Source organism: Gorilla gorilla, chromosome 23, assembly GCF_029281585.2.
Source record: "Gorilla gorilla gorilla isolate KB3781 chromosome 23, NHGRI_mGorGor1-v2.1_pri, whole genome shotgun sequence".
Classification (NCBI taxonomy): domain Eukaryota; kingdom Metazoa; phylum Chordata; class Mammalia; order Primates; family Hominidae; genus Gorilla; species Gorilla gorilla.
The window spans coordinates 39,921,623-39,941,624 of record NC_086018.1 but is presented as its reverse complement, the minus strand read 5'-3'; the positions used below and the strand labels follow the sequence as shown (position 1 = coordinate 39,941,624).

General features: G+C 57.9%; 1 protein-coding gene across 1 annotated transcript; it reads left to right on the top strand.

Moving 5' to 3' along the window:
* The first annotated feature begins 11,092 nt into the window (after nt 1-11,092).
* Nucleotides 11,093-15,892, top strand: TNFRSF13C (TNF receptor superfamily member 13C). Its single transcript, XM_031005606.3, has 3 exons — nt 11,093-11,276; nt 11,583-11,813; nt 12,360-15,892. The coding sequence occupies exons 1-3, from the start codon at nt 11,141-11,143 to the stop codon at nt 12,545-12,547; spliced, it is 555 nt and encodes a 184-aa protein (XP_030861466.1). The 5' UTR covers nt 11,093-11,140; the 3' UTR covers nt 12,548-15,892.
* The last annotated feature ends 4,110 nt before the right edge of the window (nt 15,893-20,002 follow it).

Genomic DNA, 20,002 nt, shown 5'->3' with positions numbered 1-20,002 from the left:
ATCAGACTCCACATCCTGGCCCTGCTATTATAGAACCTGGTTGTTGCCTCTTGGAGCTTGTTTTCTCAGATGTGAATGGAGATGAGGTTCTGCTCACCTTGTACGTTGGGAGGATTGAATGAGATGATGGACATGCCTGGGACTGTGCGACCCCCCCATGCCTGCGTGTAGGTTGCTGTGTTCATAACATGTGTTAATGCCTTGCACCTTGCTAGGTAGGCACTCAGTGAACAGTAACTATTTGAAATCGCATGGAAAGCTGAGGCGGGCAGATTGCCTGAGCTCAGGAGTTTGTGGCTGGCCTGGCAACACGGTGAAACCCCGTCTCCACTAAAATACAGAAAATTAGCTGGGCATGGCAGTCTGTGCCTATAGTCCCAGCTACTCGGGAGGCTGAGGCAGGAAAATTGCTTGAACCCAGGAGGCGGAGGTTGCAGTGAGCTGAGATCGTGCCACTGCACTTCAGCCCAGGCAGCAGAGCGAGACTCTATCTCCAAAAAAGAAATCACACAGCGGAGTTCAAAAACTGGTGCAAATTAGGAATTACACCACTGTCAGAAGTTTGCAAGAAGTGAGAAAAGCTGGCTGGAGGTCTCGTTTTGGGGTTGATGGCGAGAGATTGTACAGTGCCAGTTGCTTTCTTTCTCCCTTGGGTCTAATTGGAGATTGTAGAGGCATCAGAAGTGGACTCTAGAAATCCCGTAGAGAGCCAGGTCCTGACTCCCTTGGAACATGACAGTGCCCTCCCCACATTCACCCTGCACGTGCCAGGGCATGCCCACCAGCCTCAGGCCTCAGGATGGACCCCAGTTGAAGCCCTGGGCAGCACTGCACCAGCACCTCGGGGCCTGTCTGCTTTTTTCTTTTTTTTTTTTTTGGTTGGTGGGGTGTGGAGTCTTGCTCTGTCGCCCAGGCTGGAGTGCAGTGGCGTGATCGCAACTCACTGCAGCCTCTGCTCCCTGGTTCAAGTAATTCTCCTGCCTCAGCCTCCCGAGCAGCTGAGATTACAGGTGCACGCCACCATGCCCAGCTAATTTTTGTATTTTTAGTAGAGACAGGTTTCACCATGTTGGCCAGGCTGATCTTGAACTCCTGACCTCAGGTGATCTGCCCGCCTCATCCTTCCAAAGTGCTGGGATTACAGGTGTGCACCACCACACCCAGCTGATTTTTGTATTTTTAGTAGAGATGGGGTTTTGCCATGTTGGCCAGGCTGGTCTCAAACTCCTGACCTCACGTGATCTGCCACCCTCGGCCTCCCAAAGTGCTAGGATTACAGGTGTGAGTCACCGCGGCCGGCCTAAGGCCTCTCTGCTTTGATGTCACCATCGCAGCTGGGCCCATGCTCTTCACTGAGGGGTAGGCCGCCTTCTAACTCCTTGTAGGTGTCGGGGATGCGGCCCTATCTGCCCCTTTCTGTAGGTTCCTTCTGGAACTTAGCCCAGGCCCCACCCCTAGTGCTCAGTAAGGGTTTGTAGACACCTGGCTGACTTCCTGGCAGTCCCTTGGGCTCCGCTGAGGACTTCAGCCACGTAGATTCCGGTCGAGGCCCCACATGTCACCCGACATTTGCAGGCACGTCATGCTTCACAGAGCTCTTCTCACACAGCAGACCTGTGAGGTAGATGATGTTTCCCCAATTCACAGTTCATGAAACAGACCGTTGTCATGGGAGGTGTGTCACAGTCACACAGCTAACTGGCAGCAGAGCCAGCCCCACTCTGCTTCTCTCCAGTTTTTCTGTGTGCCTGCCTAATCCTTGAAGAAAGGTTTGGAGGCCAGGCGCAGTGGCTCACGCCTGTAATCCCAGCACTTTGGGAGGCCACAGTGGGCAGATCACTTGAGGTCAGGAGTTCGAGACCAGCCTGAGTAACACGGTGAAACCCCGCCTTTACTAAAAATACAAAATTAGCCGAGCATGGTGCCATGCGCCTGTAATCCCAGCTACTTGGGAGGCTGAGGCAGGAGAATCACTTGAAACCAGGAGGCAGAGGTTGCAGTGGGCTGAGATTGCACCACTGCACTCTAGCCTGGGTGACAGAGAGACTCCATCTCAAAAAAAAAAAAAAAAAGATTTGGGCATCTCCACTGGGCAGGCCCTGAGCTAGAATACAGAAGGTGGAGACAGCCCGTGTGCTCCAGAAAGCAGCAGTCTGCAAGCCATGGTTCCTGCCTCAGGATGGGACCACTAGAACACAGCATCGTGAGAGGGCAGGGGGTGGCAGGATAGGCCCGAGGGCAGAGGCCCTTAGCGTGGGAGCAGAGTGGTGCAGGCTCTGGGCCTGAGCAGGCCTTCACCAGCAGCAAGAAGCCCCTCGGGCACTTGGTCCGGGAAGCCAGCCTCTGCCTGAGGAGGGGTGGCTCCAGGGCAGAAGGAAGAGGCTGGAGGTGAACCTTCACTTTGGTCCCTGAAGGGATGGGCAGTAGCAGCAGAGCCCGGAAGGCCAGCCTTCCCAGAGAGTAACCTTGTCTTTGGCCCTTCTGTCCTTGGCCAGAATGGGTGTCTTTGCAGGGTAACTGGAGGGTAGAGTAGGTCTTTGCGGGGGCTGATGGAATGGGTGTCCAAGCAGGGGAGGAAGGTGGTGTGGACGCAGCCTGCCTGATCTGGGATGTCACTTTTTGCTGGCGACCAGGAGGAGAGGCCTTCCCCCACACCCCCTCCCCCCAATGCCCGCATGGGGCACCTCTCTCAGGTCCCTGTGCCACATTTTCCTTGCCACCTGGTACCATTTAACAAGAGAAGTGGCATCGCATTCTCCAGCCAAGAGTCTGGGAACCTTCCAAGCACTGGGGAACACAGTGCTGTCACTGCCGCCAGCTCCCAGCTGAGCTTGGCAGGGGCCCTGGAACCAGGAGGCCTCCCCTCTAGAGTTGGGGGCTGGCCTGCCCCTGCCTCACAGCAGAGCTGAGCCACACTTAAATGGCAGGCAGGTGCCCTCAGACCTGCTGTCCCTGGAAGGCGGGGGATGGGTGGCCAGAGAGTGGGGTTGCTTCACGCCATCTGGAGACCCAGTGACATTGTCCAGGAGACAGTTTGGCTGAGGGAAGTAATGGAAGATCAGTGTGTGCCGGAATTGGGGCTTGGTACTGAGGTAAGGTGGAGGGAGATGGGAGAGGCTGGGCTTGGCTCCTTGCTTGGTGGCGTGACCTCAGGCAGGTCACTCACCCTCAGCAAGCCTCAGTTCCTCAGCTGTAGCGTGGCGCCAGGCTAACCGATGCCTTTCTTCCTAGCTAGTTGAGGACTGGCAATGAAGAAGCCACTATTTTATGTATTTATTTAGAGATGGGGTCTTGCTATGCTGCCCAGGCTGGTCTCAAATTCCTGGCCTCAAGCCCATTATTTTGAACATAAAGCTTTAAACAAATGTCAGATGTCTCAGGGTGGCCATGGTCATGACGTGGTCATTGGAGGATGTTGTTGAAGGCGGGCAAGAACCCCCTAGGCCTACAGGCTGGGAATGGGGGGGCTAAGGCTACTGGAAGCAGCGCCTCTTCAGCTGGGCCTGGAAGCTGCCCTGTCCATGCTCTTATAAGCTGGAAGGAAGGTGGTGTTTGGGCCCTACTCTTAGAGGAGTAGAGCTAACTCGGGGTCACACACTCATTTGTCCCCCTCATTCCACCTGGCTGTGAGCAGTCCTTGGGACCCCGGGGAGTTCATGTTCTCCATGGCCAGTGGTCCAGGCCCGAGTGTCCTGGCCTCAGTCTGATGATGTTTCCCATCCCTGCCAAGGAGGCAGGACCTTCCTAGCAAGGAGGGGCTCTGCAGCCTGGGCCCCGTGTCTCCTGCACCCGCGGTGAGCAGAGGCAGGAGCAGCCCAGCTGCAGAGGGGAAGTGGTGCAGTGGGAACAGGCGCAGCCTCCAAGTCCCACCGACTTGGGGTCTGTGGCCGATCTGCAGTGTGACTTGGGGCAGCCCACTTCCCTCTCCAAGCCCCACTGCCTGCCCCCCTTTTCAGGTCTTGTGAGGCTCGGAGAGAGACTGAAGAGCCTGACTCCATGCCAGCCCTTCCACCCTATACAGACAGTGGCTCGGTACGGGCTGGCAGGCTGGTGGGCGAGGAGAGCCGTGGGGTTCTTGAGACAAGGCCCTGTTACAGTTGCCCCCAACCCACACACACCAGGGGTGTTGGGCCAGGCCTGCTGGCAGGGCTTGAGCACAAAGGGACGTTTTCTGGAAGGTTCTGTTGGCTTAGCCCCTTCCCTCCAGTGTACTCTGGGGTCAGAAGGACACAGGCAGAGAGTCTCTGTGAAAGAATGTCTCACACTTGGGGGCTGAGGGAGACAGTGGGGTGGGCTGCCAGGCTGTGTACCCTAAGTCTGCAGGTCCCACCTGAGTATGGTGCTGTGGACTGGGGGCTGCTGAGGGCAGCTCCCTGGGGAGAGTGGATGGGTACTTCCCAGAGCCCCGGACCTGCACAGGAGGCAGCCCTCCCTGGACCGCCCTCTTCCATCAAAGGGTATGCCAGCCGAACTTGGGGCCCCTGCGAGCTGGCCAGGCCCAAGGGGTCCCCCAGCCCTCCTCCTCCAATATGCTTGGCCGGCCTCCCTGTGAGGACACAGACCCCTGGGCCTCACCCCAACCCCCTCTCCCTGCCGCTGTCTGCACACAGGAAGACGACCCCACTGATGTGTGTAGTGTGGCAGGCTCAGGGGCTGCCTGGCGGGCCCCTTTACTCTAGCCTGCTTTCCCTCTTTGTAAAGTGGGACCAGTCGTGCTAGCCCCACACAGGGCTGAGGGAGGAGACGGCCAGGTAGGGAGATGCTTTGCACACAGCCCTTTTTCTGGTCACTGGGCCTTGTCTGCTTCCCCCAGACATCCTTGGGGATCGCTCCACCCTGTCCTCTGTTCCGAGGTCACCATCCACCAGGCCTTCTCTGACTCCCCTGTTTGAAATTGCACCCATAACCCTCGAGCACCCTGCCCTTCTGACTTTTTCTCCCCAGCACTCCTTACCTCCCCACCCACTACGTTGTGTCCCATTTGGGTTTCCTCTCTGCTTCCCTGCTATTTCCCCAGAACCCAAAACAGCTCCTGGTGCCTGGTAGGTGCTAAGTGAGTGAGTGGCGAGTGACGGGGAGGCATCCGCGCAGGGGTCGGCCTCTGCGTTCACAAGGGCCTTCCTGTGTGGTACCCTGAATAAGGCCTGGGAGGTTGGCCCTGGGGGCCCCCGTTCCTCTCCCCCTTGCCTACCCTGGCCTTACAGCCTCCCTCTACTTCACACACCTGGCCCCCAAGAGGTGGGGGCTTTGCTCCCTGTGGCTAAAGGGCTGTGGTCTGCCCTCTAGTCTCACATGGAGGGCCCATGTCCTCTATCCCGGGGCCATGCTGAGAGTGGCTGGGGTGCCCTGGCCAGACCCTGTGGAGTGCAGGAGCGCGCGTGTGCGCGCATGTGTGCATGGAGTGGCGGGCTGGAGGACAGGCAGCTCCAGCCCATGAAGACCCAGGCAAGGATTTGTGACTGCTTCATGGAAGGGCGTGACCTGCCCTCCCCTGGCGTGGGTTCGGGGAGGAACGGGATCTGGGGACTCCCAGGCCTCTGCCTCTGGGTCACACTGCTCTGGACTCGCCAGGACTTTGTGCTGATTCCGTGGCCACTCTGCCCTCTCCCAGTGAACCGAGGCCCACAATGCTGCATCCTTTCCCCTGGCCCCAGCAAGAGGTACTCTGTAGCATTGTACTTGTTTGTGGGGGCTTTTAAATACAGGAGAAGGGAAAGGAAATAACCACAAGGGGTGGTCCTGGCGCTGTCATGAGACAAAATGGAGCCAAGAGAGCTGACTTGAAGCCCTGCAGGCCCAACCCAGCCAGCAGAGCCATCTCCACTGCTGACCCCATTCCTGGAACACGGGAAAAGCTGTTTCTGTGTACACCTACACGAGGGGGCAAAGGCACAGAACCAGGCAGTGAAGAAAGGCTCCCAAGGGAAAACAGAGACTCCCTCTGGGGACCGTGGGGAAACGCCCTTTGTCACTCATAGACTTCTGTATTGTTTGCAGGTTTTTCCTGAGCACGTGTTCAGGTACTACTGCATAATTACAACGAAAACTGATTTTGAAGTACAGAGTGCATCCTAGGCCCCAGAGCAGTTTCACATCCAGATCTGGGGGGCTGGGCCTGTCTATCCCCAAGGACTGCTCCCCATGACACTGTGCTTGTCCCATCCCCAGAGTGCTCTCACTTTCCCCAACCCCGTCCCTGAAGCATGCAGGGCCCAGGCCACGCTTCACAGTCAGGTGGACACAGCCCCCCTGCAGGCCCCTCCCACCTGCTGGCTCATCTTGAGAGGGCCCTTGCCCCTTAAAGCCTCTGTTTTCTCATCTGGAAAATGTCCTAATAGTACCTGCATCAGACCCTTGTGAGGGTGTCTTCAGGAGAATTGGGAGCACAAAAATCGACAGAAACCCCCTTCTCTCTGAAGACCCCAAACTATCTTGTTATTTTATTATTATTTTTTTTTTTCTGAGATGGGGTCTCGCTCTGTCAGCCAGGCTGGAGTGCAGTGGCACGACCTCAGCTCACTGTAACCTCTGCCTTCCGGGTTCAAACAATTCTTCCTGCCTCAGCCTCCCAAGTAGCTGGGATTACAGGCGCCAGCTACGACACCCGGCTAATTTTTTTTTTTTTTTTAATTTCTTATAGAGAGAGGGTTTCACCATGTTGGCCAGGCTGGTCTCAAACTCCTGACTTCTGGTGATCCACCCGCCTCGGTCTCCCAAAGTGTTGGGATTACAGGCATGAGCCACCACACCAGGCCCAAATTATCTTTTTAAAAAGAGTATTCAGTGAATTAAAAGTAGAGCATGGTGGCCGGGTGCAGTGGCTCACGCCTGTAATCCCAGCACTTTGGGAGGCCGAGGCGTGCAGGTCGCTTGAGACCAGGAGTTCGAGACCAGCCTGGCCAACATGGTGAAGCCCCGTCTCTACTAAAATGCAAAAGTTAGCTGGGAATGGTGGCACGCGCCTGTTATCCGAGCTACTCAGGAGCTGAGGCACAAGAATCGCTTGAACCCAGGAGGTGGAGGTTGCAGTGAGCCAAGATCGTGCCATTGCATTCCAGCCTGGGCAACAGAGCGAGACTCCATCTCAAAAAAAAAAAAAAAAAAGAACTCGAATAAAGAAATCAGGCCAGGAGTGGTGGCTCATGCCTGTAATCCCAGCACTTTGGGAGGCCAAAGTGGGCAGATCACCTGAGGTCAGGAGTTTGAGACCAGCCTCCCCAGCATGGCGAAACCCCACCTCTACTAAAAATACAAAAAATTAGCCGGGCCTGGTGGCAGGTGCCTGTAATCCCACGTACTCAGGAGGCTGAGGCAGGAGAATCGCTTGAACCTGGGAGTTGGGTGTTGCAGTGAGCTGAGATCACACTGCTGTATTCTAGCCTGGGCGATAAGAGTGAAACTCCATCTCAAAAAAAAAGAAAAGAAATTAGGCCAGGCGTGTTGGCCAAGGTGGGTGGATCACTTGAGGTCAGGAGTTCAAGACCAGCCTGGCTAGCATGGTGAAACCCCATTTCTATTAAAAATACAAAAAAATTTAGCCAGGCATGGTGGCCCGTGCCTGTAGTCCCAGCTACTCGGGAGGCTGAAGCAGGAGAATGGCTTGAACCCAGGAGGCAGAGGCTGCAGTGAGCCGAGATCACGCCACTGCACTCCAGCCTGGGTGACAGAGCCAGACTCCGTCTCAAAAAAAAAAAAAAAAAAAACGGACGCAGTGGCTCATGTCTGTAATCCCATCACTTTGGGAGGGCGAGGCGGGCAGATCTCGAGGTCAGGAGATCAAGACCATCCTGGCTAACACGGTGAAACCCCGTCTCTACTAAAAATACAAAAAATTAGCCGGGCATGGTGGCGGGCGCCTGTAGTCCCAGCTACTCAGGAGGCTGAGGCAGGAGAATGGCGTGAACCTGGGAGGCGGAGCTTGCAGTGAGCAGAGATCGCGCCACTGCACTCCAGCCTGTCTCAAAAAAAAAAAAAAAAAAGCCATGGGGAAATAAGAATACATTGAGGAGTAAACTAACATTCCCCACATTGGTCTGATTGTGAATTCTTCTTAACTGTTTTGTCATCCAAGTAGCGACACAGGGCCTGCTGCAGCCCCCCACCCCCACCCCATTTAGGAGGCCCAAGTGGAAAGGTTCACGTGAGGCCAGGCACCTGCACACAACACAGACACGAATCCCGCAGGCCTTTTGTCCCAGCACCTGGCCCAGCACATAGGGAGCGCCCAGCAAACATTTGTGTCACATGAGTGGGTGTCTCATTTGTGTCTGCTGCTCTTAGCAGCTGGCCTCCCTCTCTGGCCAAGGTGAGGGACCCTGGAACTCTGACAGTGGGCTCCAGCCCTCCCACTCTCTCTGGCCTTGAGAGCAGCCTCCTCGAGTCTCTGCTGGGGGTCAGAGCAGCCAGTGCTTCTGCTGTGAAACGCAGACCTGGGGCAGGCGGACCCCCTCCTCCTAACTCCTGTAAATTCTCCCGACTCTGGCCTCACTGGGCCACCCTCTCCAGGGACAGGTTCCCTGTTCCTGGGTTCCCACAAGCCTCAGTCTGCCCACATGGCTGGCACAAGGGCTAAATGAGCTGCCTGGTACTCAGTCAGGCCTCTGCAGCCCTCACTAATGGGTAATAGCAACACCAACATGGATGGACGTGTATGTGGGTGGCAGGGTTATGGTTCAGTCTTCTGGCTTTGTCCCCACCTCTCTGCCTCACAGAGAGGCCTTCCCTGCCCTGGCTCCCCTCCAGGGTCCTGTCCCCCATCCCTGTACCGTACACCCACACTCACCCACACCTGCCCCCACCCCCACATCACCATACACCCACGCTCACCCACACCTGCCCCCAGCCCCACTTCTCCTTTGCAGCTCCCCTCCGCCCACACCTTCCTGCCTGGGAGCTGCTGGCCCATGTACAGGGGATGGAGAGGGTGGGCCAGCGCCCACCAGTCAGGGCTGGCTGACTGGGGTTCTTTGTGAACCTTCAGGGTCTCCCAAGCTGGAAACCTGGGGGTCGGCCTTGCTCCCCTCACTCCATGGCCAGCCGCTGCATCATCCCCTGCCCTGGGCCACCTGCCCTGGACGTGGGCCACAGTGCCAGAGAGAGGGACCCTTGCAGGTACAGCTCAGAATCTCCCTCCTACCCAGACACCCCCAGGTTCTGTACTGCCCCGGGACTGATGCCCTGCCCATCCGCAGCCCAGATGCTCCCTCCTCCCTCCCAGCGTCCCCTGTGGCAGTGGCCATGCCTGCCCCCAGAGCAGCTCAGGCTCCCCTTGCATCTCTCCAAGCCTTAGCCCCTGCCGCCCTCTGCCTGGAGTGTTTGCCTCCCCCTCGCTGCTACTCAGGGTCTCCCTCTGCCCCCAGGCTCCCTCCCCAGCCCCTGAGTTTCTCCTCTCACTGTGCTTCCCCAGCCCTGAGTGCTTAGGGGTCTGGGTGGCATGTGTGGCATTTAACCCCATGCTCTCTGCTGAGCCCTGAGCTCCCAGAGTTCCCTCCAGCCCTGGCCCTGGGGAGGGGGTAGCATGTGACCAGGAGGGCGGAGGGGCTTGTGTGTGTTTCTGAGACTCAGTCAGAGAGACACGGGTGACAGACAGTTGGGGACCCCAAACACTGGGGAGCAGAGATAGACAGGAGGGGCCCGCAGTGAGACACAGAGGTGAGCAGGAGAGGACACATAGCCCTGGAGAAAAGGAGCAGGTGTGGGCGGGCTTCCCTCCACTGCAGTCACAGTTCCCTCGCTCATAGGCAGATCTTCCTGGGCGCTCCCTGCACAAAGCCCCAGTGGCTCCCTCGTGTCCCCCAGCCACAGTCCAAGCTCCCTAATGTGCTAGATAAGGCCCCAGTCCAGCCTTTCGGTCCCAGCACTCCCTGGACTTCCTGTTTGGGCCTCCAAGCCTTTGCTCCCCTTTGGCCTTCACCCCCATCTGCTCCCTAGACCTCAGTCCATCTGGCAAACACTTCACCATCACCCTCTCCATGAAGCCTTCCGGCCCACCTTCCAGGATGACATGAGCTGGTGCCCTTGCTGTGAGGCTGTCTTCCTCCCATCAGCACAAGTGTGAGATTCCCTCAGGGCAGACCCACATGCTACTTGGGCCTGGTACAAGTGTCTGATGTCAGGCTGGGCACTGTGGCTTCACACCTATAATCCCAGCACTTTGGGAGGCCGAGGAGGGCGGATCACCTGAGGTCAGGAGTTCGAGACCAGCCTGGCCAAATGGTGAAACCCCACCTCTACTAAAAATACAAAAATTAGCCGGGCGTGGTGGTGCATGCCTGTAATCCCAGTTACCTAGGAGGCTGAGGCAGGAGAATCGCTTGAATCTGGGAGGCAGAGGTTGCAATGAGCCGAGATTGCACCACTGCACAGAGCCAGACTCTTTTTCAAAAAAAAAAAAAAAAAAAAAGCAGGTGTCTGATGTCCCCAACCAGCTCTGTCCAGGAAGGGCAGGAAGAGAGGAGGAGACGGGTGGGTTGGGGGAGATGGCAGGGGAGCACCCGGGGTCATGGAGCGGCTTTGGCTAGACGGAGCAGAGGAACCACTCAGGGTGTGTGTCCTGGCTGTGGGGCCCATCCCCCTCCCTACCCAAGAGGAGGTTCTGGTCTGCCCCCAGACACCTCCCAGCACCCAGCAGAGGGCCCACCCAGGCGGTGCTGGTTGAGTGGCTGAATTGGGGAACCACAGGTAGAAAGAGAGGCCAGGCCGGGTGCGGTGGCTCACGCCTGTAATCGTAGCACTTTGGGAGGCCGAGGCAGGTGGATCACGAGGTCAGGAGTTCAAAACCAGTCTGGCCAAGATGGTGAAACCCCGTCTCTACTAAAAATACAAAAATTAGCCGGGCGTGGCAGTGGGCGCCTACAATCTCAGCTACTCGGGAGGCTGAGGCAGAGAATTGTTTGAACCCGGGAGGCAGAGCTTGCAGTGAGCCGAGATCGCGCCATTGCACTCCAGCCTGGGCGACAGAGCGAGACTCCGTCTCAAAAAAAAAAAAAAAAAGAAAGGGGGCCCCAGGCGAGCTCGGTCCCACCCAGCAGGCGGGGGCGGGGCAGGGCAGAGTGCTCCCCCCGCCCCCCGCTTCCTCCCCGAGGGCCCCGGAGCCCAGCTCAGCCTCAGTCCCCGCAGCTTGTGCGGCGGCGTCGGCACCATGAGGCGAGGGCCCCGGAGCCTGCGGGGCAGGGACGCGCCAGCCCCCACGCCCTGCGTCCCGGCCGAGTGCTTCGACCTGTTGGTCCGCCACTGCGTGGCCTGCGGGCTCCTGCGCACGCCGCGGCCGAAACCGGGTAAGGGGGACCCACGGGGCGCACGGCGCCGGCAGCCGCGGGGAGGACGGGGCCCCGATCGCCAGGGCGCAGGCAGAGCCCCGACCCCCGGGGGCGCCGAGGGCTGAAAGGACCCTGTGGGCAGGGCCTGGAGGGGCCCGCGATCACCGCGTGGCCCTCACCGCCGCCTCTCTCCCTCCCCTTGTCCACCGCCCCCCGGCTGTCCCTCCCCTCCCCGGCCAGCCTCGCCCCCCTCCGCCCCTCCCCGTCCCCGCTCCTCCCTCCCCTCGGCCCCCTGGCCTCCCTCCCTGTCCCCTCCCGCAGCAGCCGGGGCCAGCAGCCCTGCGCCCAGGACGGCGCTGCAGCCGCAGGAGTCGGTGGGCGCGGGGGCCGGCGAGGCGGCGCTGCCCCTGCCCGGGCTGCTCTTTGGCGCCCCCGCGCTGCTGGGCCTGGCACTGGTCCTGGCGCTGGTCCTGGTGGGCCTGGTGAGCTGGAGGCGGCGACAGCGGCGGCTTCGCGGCGCGTCCTCCGCAGAGGCCCCCGACGGAGACAAAGAGGGTGAGTTCCGTGTGTAGGGGAACCAGTCTGAGCGGGGCGCAGGGGCTGGGGTGTCGGGACGGTCTAGGGGGAGATGCATGGCCCCTGGCGGGGAGAGAAGGGCTTTAAGGGGAAACGGAGACAGAGCGGAAAAGAGTTTGCGCTGAGGAGCTCAGGCTGGGGAGGGAGACATAGTCCTGCCCCTGAGACCCTGGTCGGAGCCAGGAACAGCTCTGCCCTGACAGACCCCAGTGTGAGGAAGAGACAGGTTGCAGGAAGGGGGCCCCGTCTGAGGGAGGAGTCTGTCCTGCCCTTTGGGAGTCTAACGGAGCTTGGTTCCCCCCTAAATCCCTGAAGAGTTTGCCAGACTGAGCCCCAGCTCCCCAACTCCCTGCCCTGCTAGCTCCCCACTGGCCAGGCCTCTGGACTCAGGGTCAGCCAGGTGCCACCCCTCCCCACCCTGCACTGGGCTTCATTTGACGGAGGACTGCCCCTCCAGAGGAGTCTTCTAGGGGAGGGAGGGAAGGCTGTGACCCAGTACGGAGCCTCTATCCCCTCTGCCTGCAGCCCCAGAGCCCCTGGACAAGGTCATCATTCTGTCTCCGGGAATCTCTGATGCCACAGCTCCTGCCTGGCCTCCTCCTGGGGAAGACCCAGGAACCACCCCACCTGGCCACAGTGTCCCTGTGCCAGCCACGGAACTGGGCTCCACTGAACTGGTGACCACCAAGACGGCCGGCCCTGAGCAACAATAGCAGGGAGCCGGCAGGAGGTGGCCCCTGCCCTCCCTCTGGACCCCCAGCCAGGGGCTTGGAAATCAAATTCAGCTCTTCACTCCAGCATGCACATGCCCTCTTTCTGGGACCAGGCTAACCCTGCAGAAGCACAGACACTACAGACCACAGCATTCAGCCCCCATGGAGTTCGGTGTGCTTGCCTTTGGCTTCAGACCTCACCATCTTTGACAGCCCTTGAAGGTGATAGCCCAGCTCCTGTTCCTGTGCCTTCAAAAGGCTGGGGCACTATGAGTAAAAGACCGCTTTTAAAATGGGGAAGGCACCATTAAGCCAAAATGAATCTGAAAAAAGACCAAGTGGGAGGATGCCTAATTTGTAGTTGGGTGGTTTTTTGTGTTTGTTTGATTTTTTTTTTTTTTTTTTTTTGAGACGAGTCTTGCTCTGTCACCAGGCTGGAGTACAGTGGTGGCGCGATCTCGCCTCACTGTAACCTCTGACTCCTTGGTTCAAGTGATTCTCCTGCCTCAGCCTCCCGAATAGCTGGGATTACAGGCACACACCACCACAGCCAGCTAATTTTTGTATTTTTAGTAGAGACGGGATTTCACCATGTTGGCCAGGATGGTCTCGATCTCCTGACCTCGTGATCCTCCCTGCTTGGCCTCCCAAAGTGCTGGGATTACAGGCATGAGCCACCATGCCCGGGCTTGTTTTGTGTTTTGGTTTTTTTTTGAGACAGGGTCTTGCTGTATCACGCAGGCTGGAGTGCAACGATGGGTCCCCAGCTAATTGCAGCCTGGGCTCAAGCAATCTTTCTGCTTCAGCCTCCTGAGTAGCTGGGACTACAGGTGCTCCACCTTGCCCAGCTAATTTTTTTTTTTTTTTTTTGAGACAGAGTCTCGCTCTGTCGCCTAGGCTGGAGTGCAGTGACACAATTTTGGCTCACTTCAAGCTCCGCCTCCTGGGTTCACGCCATTCTCCTGCCTGAGCCTCCTGAGTAGCTGGGACTACAGGCGCCCGCCATCACGCCCAGCTAATTTTTTTTGTATTTTTAGTAGAGATGGGGTGTCACCGTATTAGCCAGGATTGTCTCGATCTCCTGACCTTGTGATCCGCCCACCTCAGCCTCCCAAAGTGCTGGGATTACAGGCGTGAGCCACCGTGCCTGGCCTTTTTTTTTTTTTTAAAAGACAGGGTCTCGGTATGTTGCCCAGGCCAGTCTCAAACTCCTGGCCTCAGGCAGTCCTCGCTGAAGGGCTGGGATTATAGGCATGAGGCGCTGGGCCTGGCCTCTATTTCTTTAATACCTGCCCTCAGAGCCGTCCTGCTTTTAAATTGATGCAAATGGCAGCAGTGAATAATCAATTCATGGGTTCGCTTGCTTTGGGATTTAGTACAAGATTATTTTAAGAAATAACAAAGGAGAAAAGATTGAGCTGGATTTTGCTGATTCTCAGGTATCTGTACCCCAGGGTCAACCCTGAGATTGGCCCAATCTGCCAGAACCTAAGATGCCATTTTGACCCCAGTGGCAGCTTCCAGAGCCACAAGCCTGCATTTGGGAGGAGGTGCGCAGCCTTCAGGGCTGGACTCCAAACTCGAGCTGAAGGAACATGCTGGCAGGCAGCTCTCTCAGGGTCCACCTGGGGTTCCAGCTGCTCCAAGACACAGCACATTCATCCATAAACATGGAAGGGCTGGGACCTACAGGAGGCTCCTTTGTGTAGAGGCCAGGGCAGGCGTGTGACCTTGAACCAGGTGGACATGAGGTCCCTTGAACTCCCTTCTCTCTCTGGCTTGTTCCCCTGAAGCACTGGCCCCCCAGTGCTGGGCTCATTTGGCCATCCTGTGCCAGCCCCCTGGTCACCCACCGTCACAGTGGAAGCTGCTCCCTCCTCTTACAATGGTGTTCCTTGCTCTGGGGTCTGGGGACAAGACCGTCTCTTTCCACTCCTGGACAACACTGTGCACTCAGTCAGCCGCCTCCTACCTGCCCTCCTGCACAGGGTCAGAACCTCCTGACCTGGACTTCACCCTGGGCAGCTTCCTTGGAACTTGTTGCAGCTTAGCATCTTTGGAAGGGAGCACTGGACTAGGAGTCAGAAGGTGGAGTTCTGGGCGCTGTTTTTCCACTCTTGGGCCCTGGGCATGTTCTGTTCTGTGCATCAGATGTTTTCTGCCTGCCTCCCCCTGAGCTGCCACCAGAGCCACCTGTAGACCCCTGCTTCTCCTGCCCCTCCTGTCCCTTGCCAGGCCTCTGGACTCAGTGCTTCCTGTCCCAAGGACCTGTTGTGTGCCCAGCTCGGAAGACAGTGGCCACTCACATCCAGGTCTCTGCCTGGCTACTTGCTCCATGAACCCATCTCAGATGCCCCTGCCCCCAGGGAGCCAGGTGACAGGGTGAGGTCAAGTGACAAGCAGTAGGTGTGGGAGAGGGTTGGTGGGGTCAGGCCCACATGGGCCCAGCCATCCACTCCCCTTCCATCTGGTGTTGGGGGAGTCTGAGCTGCTTCTGGCCACCCCATCTGCCCCACCCCATCTTCTCCTGGCCACCCCATCTCCCACCCCATCTTCTCTTGGACACCCCGTCTCCCACCCCATCTTCTCCTGGCCACCCCGTCTCCCACCCCATCTTCTCCTGGCCACCCCATCTTCTGGCCACCCCATCTCCCCCACCCCATCTTCTCCTGGACACCGCCATCTCCCACCCCATCTTTTGCTACAGCCAGGGTTAGCTCAGCAGGTGAAAACCCCGAGGGTGGGTGAAACCCCTCTGGGGCTCAGACATGCAAACCTTGGGCATCTCTCTGTCCCAGCTGGCCCCGCCAGCCGGTAGGAAGTTTCCCCTGAGTTCTCAGTTTTTTCTTCTGAAAAATGAGGGGTTGTATGCAAGGTTCTCCTCCTGGCCTGTGGTCCCCAGAGAAGGGCAGGAAGGAACCTTAGATAATTCTCATATGCATTTAACAGATGAGGAAACTGAGACCCAGAGCCGTCACATCAATACCTCATTTGATCTTCATAAGAGCACCTGGAGGAGGGGGGTGGGGTGTTTGTGTTTGTTTAAATTTTTTTTTGTGAAAAAAATGAAGATAGGCATTTTGTAGACAATCTGGAAGTTCTGGACTGGAATCCATGATGTAGTCAGGGAAGAAATGACCCGTGTCCAGTAACCCCAGGCCTCGAGTGTGTGGTGTATTTTTCTACATAATTGTAATCATTCTATACATACAAATTCATGTCTTGACCATCATATTAATATTTGGTAAGTTTCTCTCTCTTTAGAGACTCCACAATAAAGTTTTCAACATGGTAAGGTTTTCCACCTGGGCATTTGGATACTTTGGTTTTTGCTGTTGTGGCCAAGATGGCCTCCTTCCACATGCGCCTGCGCAGGAGTCTCTGTTTCCCAGCAGAGTTGTTGCGCCAAAGGCCTTGACTTTTTTTTTGTTTTTGTTTTTGTTTTTTTTGAGACGGAGTTTCACTCGTGTTGCCCAGGCTGGAGTGCAATGGTGCAATCTCGGCTCACCGCAACCTCCTCCTCCCAGGTTCAAGTGATTCTCCTGCCTCAGCCTCCCAAGTAGCTGGGATTACAGGCATGCACTACCACACCCAGCTAATTTTGTACTTTTAGTAGAGATGAGGTTTCTCCATGTTGGCCAGGCTGGTCTCAAACTCCCGACCTCAGGTGATCTGCCCGCCTTGGCCTCCCAAAGTGCTGGGATTATAGGCGTGAGCCACCGTGCCCAGCCAGCCTTGACCTTTTTTTTTTTTTTTTTTTTTGAGACGGAGTCTTGCTCTGTCACCCAGGTTGGAGTGCAGTGGTGCAATCTCGGCTCACTGCAAACTCTGCCTCCCGGGTTCACGCCATACTCCTGCCTCAGCCTCCTGAGTAGCTGGGACTACAGGCGCCCGCCACCACGCCCGGCTAATTTTTTTGTATTTTTAGTAGAGACAGGGTTTCACCATATTAGCCAGGATGGTCTCGATCTCCTGACCTCATGATCCGTCCACCTCGGCCTCCCAAAGTGCTGGGATTACAGGCGTTGAGCCACCGTGCCCGGCCCAGCCTTGACCTTTTTAAAGGTCCCTGTTGGTCCAGATTTTCTCCTGAAAATCTAGACCATTTCACATCCATGAAGAGGGATTATATGGTCCAGTTTGCAGACAGGAAAAGAGAGGCCCTGTGAGGTAATGGGATCCGGCCCAAGATACAACAGGTGGGTGGTGGAGCTGGGTGAACCCTGGGCTCCTGTGCTTGGCGGCCATGCCTGCCCAGCAGAATGTCATTGGCCCGGACCCCCTCCTTGGGAGCGGAGAACTCGGGGACTGATGCCAGGGCCCACTCCCTGGTTTCATCACTACTCAGATTTTTCTCCCCAACTGTTCTCTCATTTTGATAAGAGGGATCCCAGACAGACTCTGGAAGCGCCGTTTTGCGGGTGGGAACTGAAGGGAAAAGGCCTCTCTCTGAGCCTGTGTTTCGGGCCAGCTTTTCCTGAAGGAGGGTCTGATTCCCACCAGGTCCCCAGGGCCCTGGCCGGTGGGGGCAGGCCTGGCTGAAGTCTCGCTTCCTCCTGGGGCTTCCTGCAGGCCCCTTTCACTTCCTGCCTGGTAGCCAGAGGCTGGGGGCTCCAGGAGGGGTTGGGGTGGCCCAGCTGGTGAGGCCAGGAAGGAAGGCCTGACCCCCCACTTTCGTTTCAGCAGGGATGGCTCAACACAGCACTATCCCTGCAAGCTGGTAGCATCTCACTGGGCCTCAACTCTCTGGGCCCCTCTTCCCATCTGCAAAATGGGGCTCTTGAGGGCCACCCAGCTGTCCTTGGAGATTGAAGAGGTCCTGTGGCATGTAGGGACAAAGGGACCCCTGCTAGAGCCAGGGAACGCCCCCAGCAGGGAGGTGTGAGCAGGCCTGGTCCTGCCCTCATGACCCGAGGGTGGGGAGAGAATGGGGGTGCGGTAGAAACGACTGCCCCAAATAGCGGAATAGCAGGGCAGAGTCGGGGAGCAACCGGGAGGAAAGAGATGCCAGAGTTCCCCTCCCCTACGCTTTCCTCCCGGGACTCCGAAGGGCGCTCAGTGGTTGGCGTGGGGGACGGGGGGAGGGACGCTACTGGGGTCCCGGGACCCAGAGGAACTTTGGGCATCTCTCCACTCCCCTAGGCTGCGGATAATCTGGGATCCAGGCCCGAATCCAGCGACTTCGGGGCAAGCGAGTCTCTGCGCGGCTTCCGCCGTCAGCCCCGGCCACCACTGGCCCCGGGAGATTTGGACGTGGGGCGGAGGTAGGGGGTGCGGCCAAGGGGCGGGGTCAAGAAGAGAGGCGGGGCTGAGGGACCCCAAGCCTCAAGGTGGCTGGAAAGGGGCGGGGCCCGCGGCATGCCTAAGGGGTGGGGTCAAGGCCAAGGGGCGAGGAAAAAGCTTGGGACCGGATAAGGGGCGGGACCAAGGCCAAGGGCGCCTGCTTCGGGCTCCCGACCTCTGCGCCCTCGGGAGTCCGGGTCCTCACGCGCATCCCGAGCCCTGGGGGCCTGGATGCGGCCTGCGGCCCCGACTCAAGGGCGAGGCTCAGGGGAGAGGGCGCAAGACACCTCCGCGCGGAACTGTGACCGAGGAGCAGGGGGGCTGCCGGGGAGGGCGCACCTGTCCCCGTGCACGCGCTGTGGCCTCCGCGGAGCTCTGTCCTCTCTTGGTTCCCGCGCTAAGGTCTCGGTGTCCATTCCGGATTCGCACGTACACTGAGGGCTTTAGAGCCTCCCAGTCCCGCCGCTCCCTGGCGACCTCAGGAGCCCGGGCGCCCCCTCCCTCCCACGGGCAGCTGGAGCCTGAGTCAGAGTTGCCTCGCGGGAGACAAAGACAGCCGTGGGCCCTCCCTCCAGAACCCCTCCTGGTATCGGCATTCGCACCAGCAGGGAGCCCAGAGTCCCCAAGAGCCTCTGCTTCTTGGGTAACTGCATCATTGAGGAAATGGAAGTGAAATTAGCTTAGGAATGAGGTCTTGGAGGCTTGTGGGTGGCATCCGCGGTCACGGTCTTCTCAGCCTGGCTTCAGTGGGGGCTCCCACCAGGCCGCATGTACCTAGGTGTTTCCTCTCTGGGGCCCACTGCTTCTTCCTGTAACCCTGCCGAAATGCTGGTAGCCCATCTTGCAGATGACAAAACTGAGGCCTAGAAAGGTTGAATGGCCCTGGAGAGCAGGAATTCCAACCCGGTCAGCCTGGCTCCAGAATAAAGGATAAAGGCTGGGCGCAGTGGCTCGCACCTGTAATCCCAGCACTTTGGGAAGCCAAAGCGGGCCGATAACTTGAAGTCAGGAGTTCGAGACCAGCCCTGCCAACATGGTGAAACCCTCGTCTCTACTAAAAATACAAAAATTAGGCCGGGCCCCGTGGCTAACGCCTGTAATCCCAGAATTTTGGGAGGCCGAGGCGGGCGGATCACCTGAGGTCAGGAGTTCGCGACCCGCCTGATCAATATGGTGAAACCCTGTCTCTACTAAAAATTACAAAAAATTAGCCAGGCGTGGTGGCGTGCACTTGTAATCTCAGCAACTCCGGAGGCTGAGGCAGGAGAATCGCTTGAACCCGGGAGGCGGAGGTTGGAGTGAGCCAAGATCGCGCCACTGGACTCCAGCTGGGCGACAGTGTGAGACTCTGTCTCAAAACAAAACAAAAATTAGCCAGGCGTGGTGGCGGGTCCCTATAAATCCCAGCTACTCAGGAGGCTGAGGCAGGAGAATTGGTTGAATCCAGGAGGCAGAGGTTGCAGTGAGCCGAGATCACACCACTGCACTCCAGCCTGGGCAACAGAGGGAGACTCCGTCTCATAAATAAATAAATAAATAAATAAATAAAACCTAGAAACTCTGGGCATGTGGGGATGGAAAGGGATTCCAGGAAGAGAGGGCAGCCTGCGTGTCCAGACAGGGGGCAAGTGAGCCTGGGTCAGGTGTTGGCAAGGGCCCTGTCTTGGGGTAGGAGTGCCTCCCGGGTGTGCTGAACTGGCCAGAATGTGGATTCGGGGCTCATAGTGCAGGTTCCAGGTCAGACCCTGCCCTTCCTGGCTGTGTGCCAGTCACAGCAAGTCACTTCCTCTCTCTGAGTCTTGAGTTTCTCTCTAGGAAATCCCAAACCTTTCCCAGGGCTCAGCAGAGCTGGCAGACTGGTCACCCACCACCTAAAATGGGGGCACTGAGGCCCTGCACAGGCTGTTTGTCATGTCCACACCTCTCAGGGCCCCCAGCCTTCCCCAGCCAGAACTGAGCACCAGGTGAGGGCTGGACATGGAGGAAGGCCATTCCTGCACAGGAGCATGTATGCTGACAAACACGTGTGCACACACATGCCCACCGTGCAGGGCCCTCATAGTCATGCTAGCCCCAGACATGCACACTCTTGCTGTCACCCAAACACACGCAGACACCCGCACACTCGAGCTGCCAGCATTGGGAGCTGGGGGCGGGGCGGGTGCCCTTCAG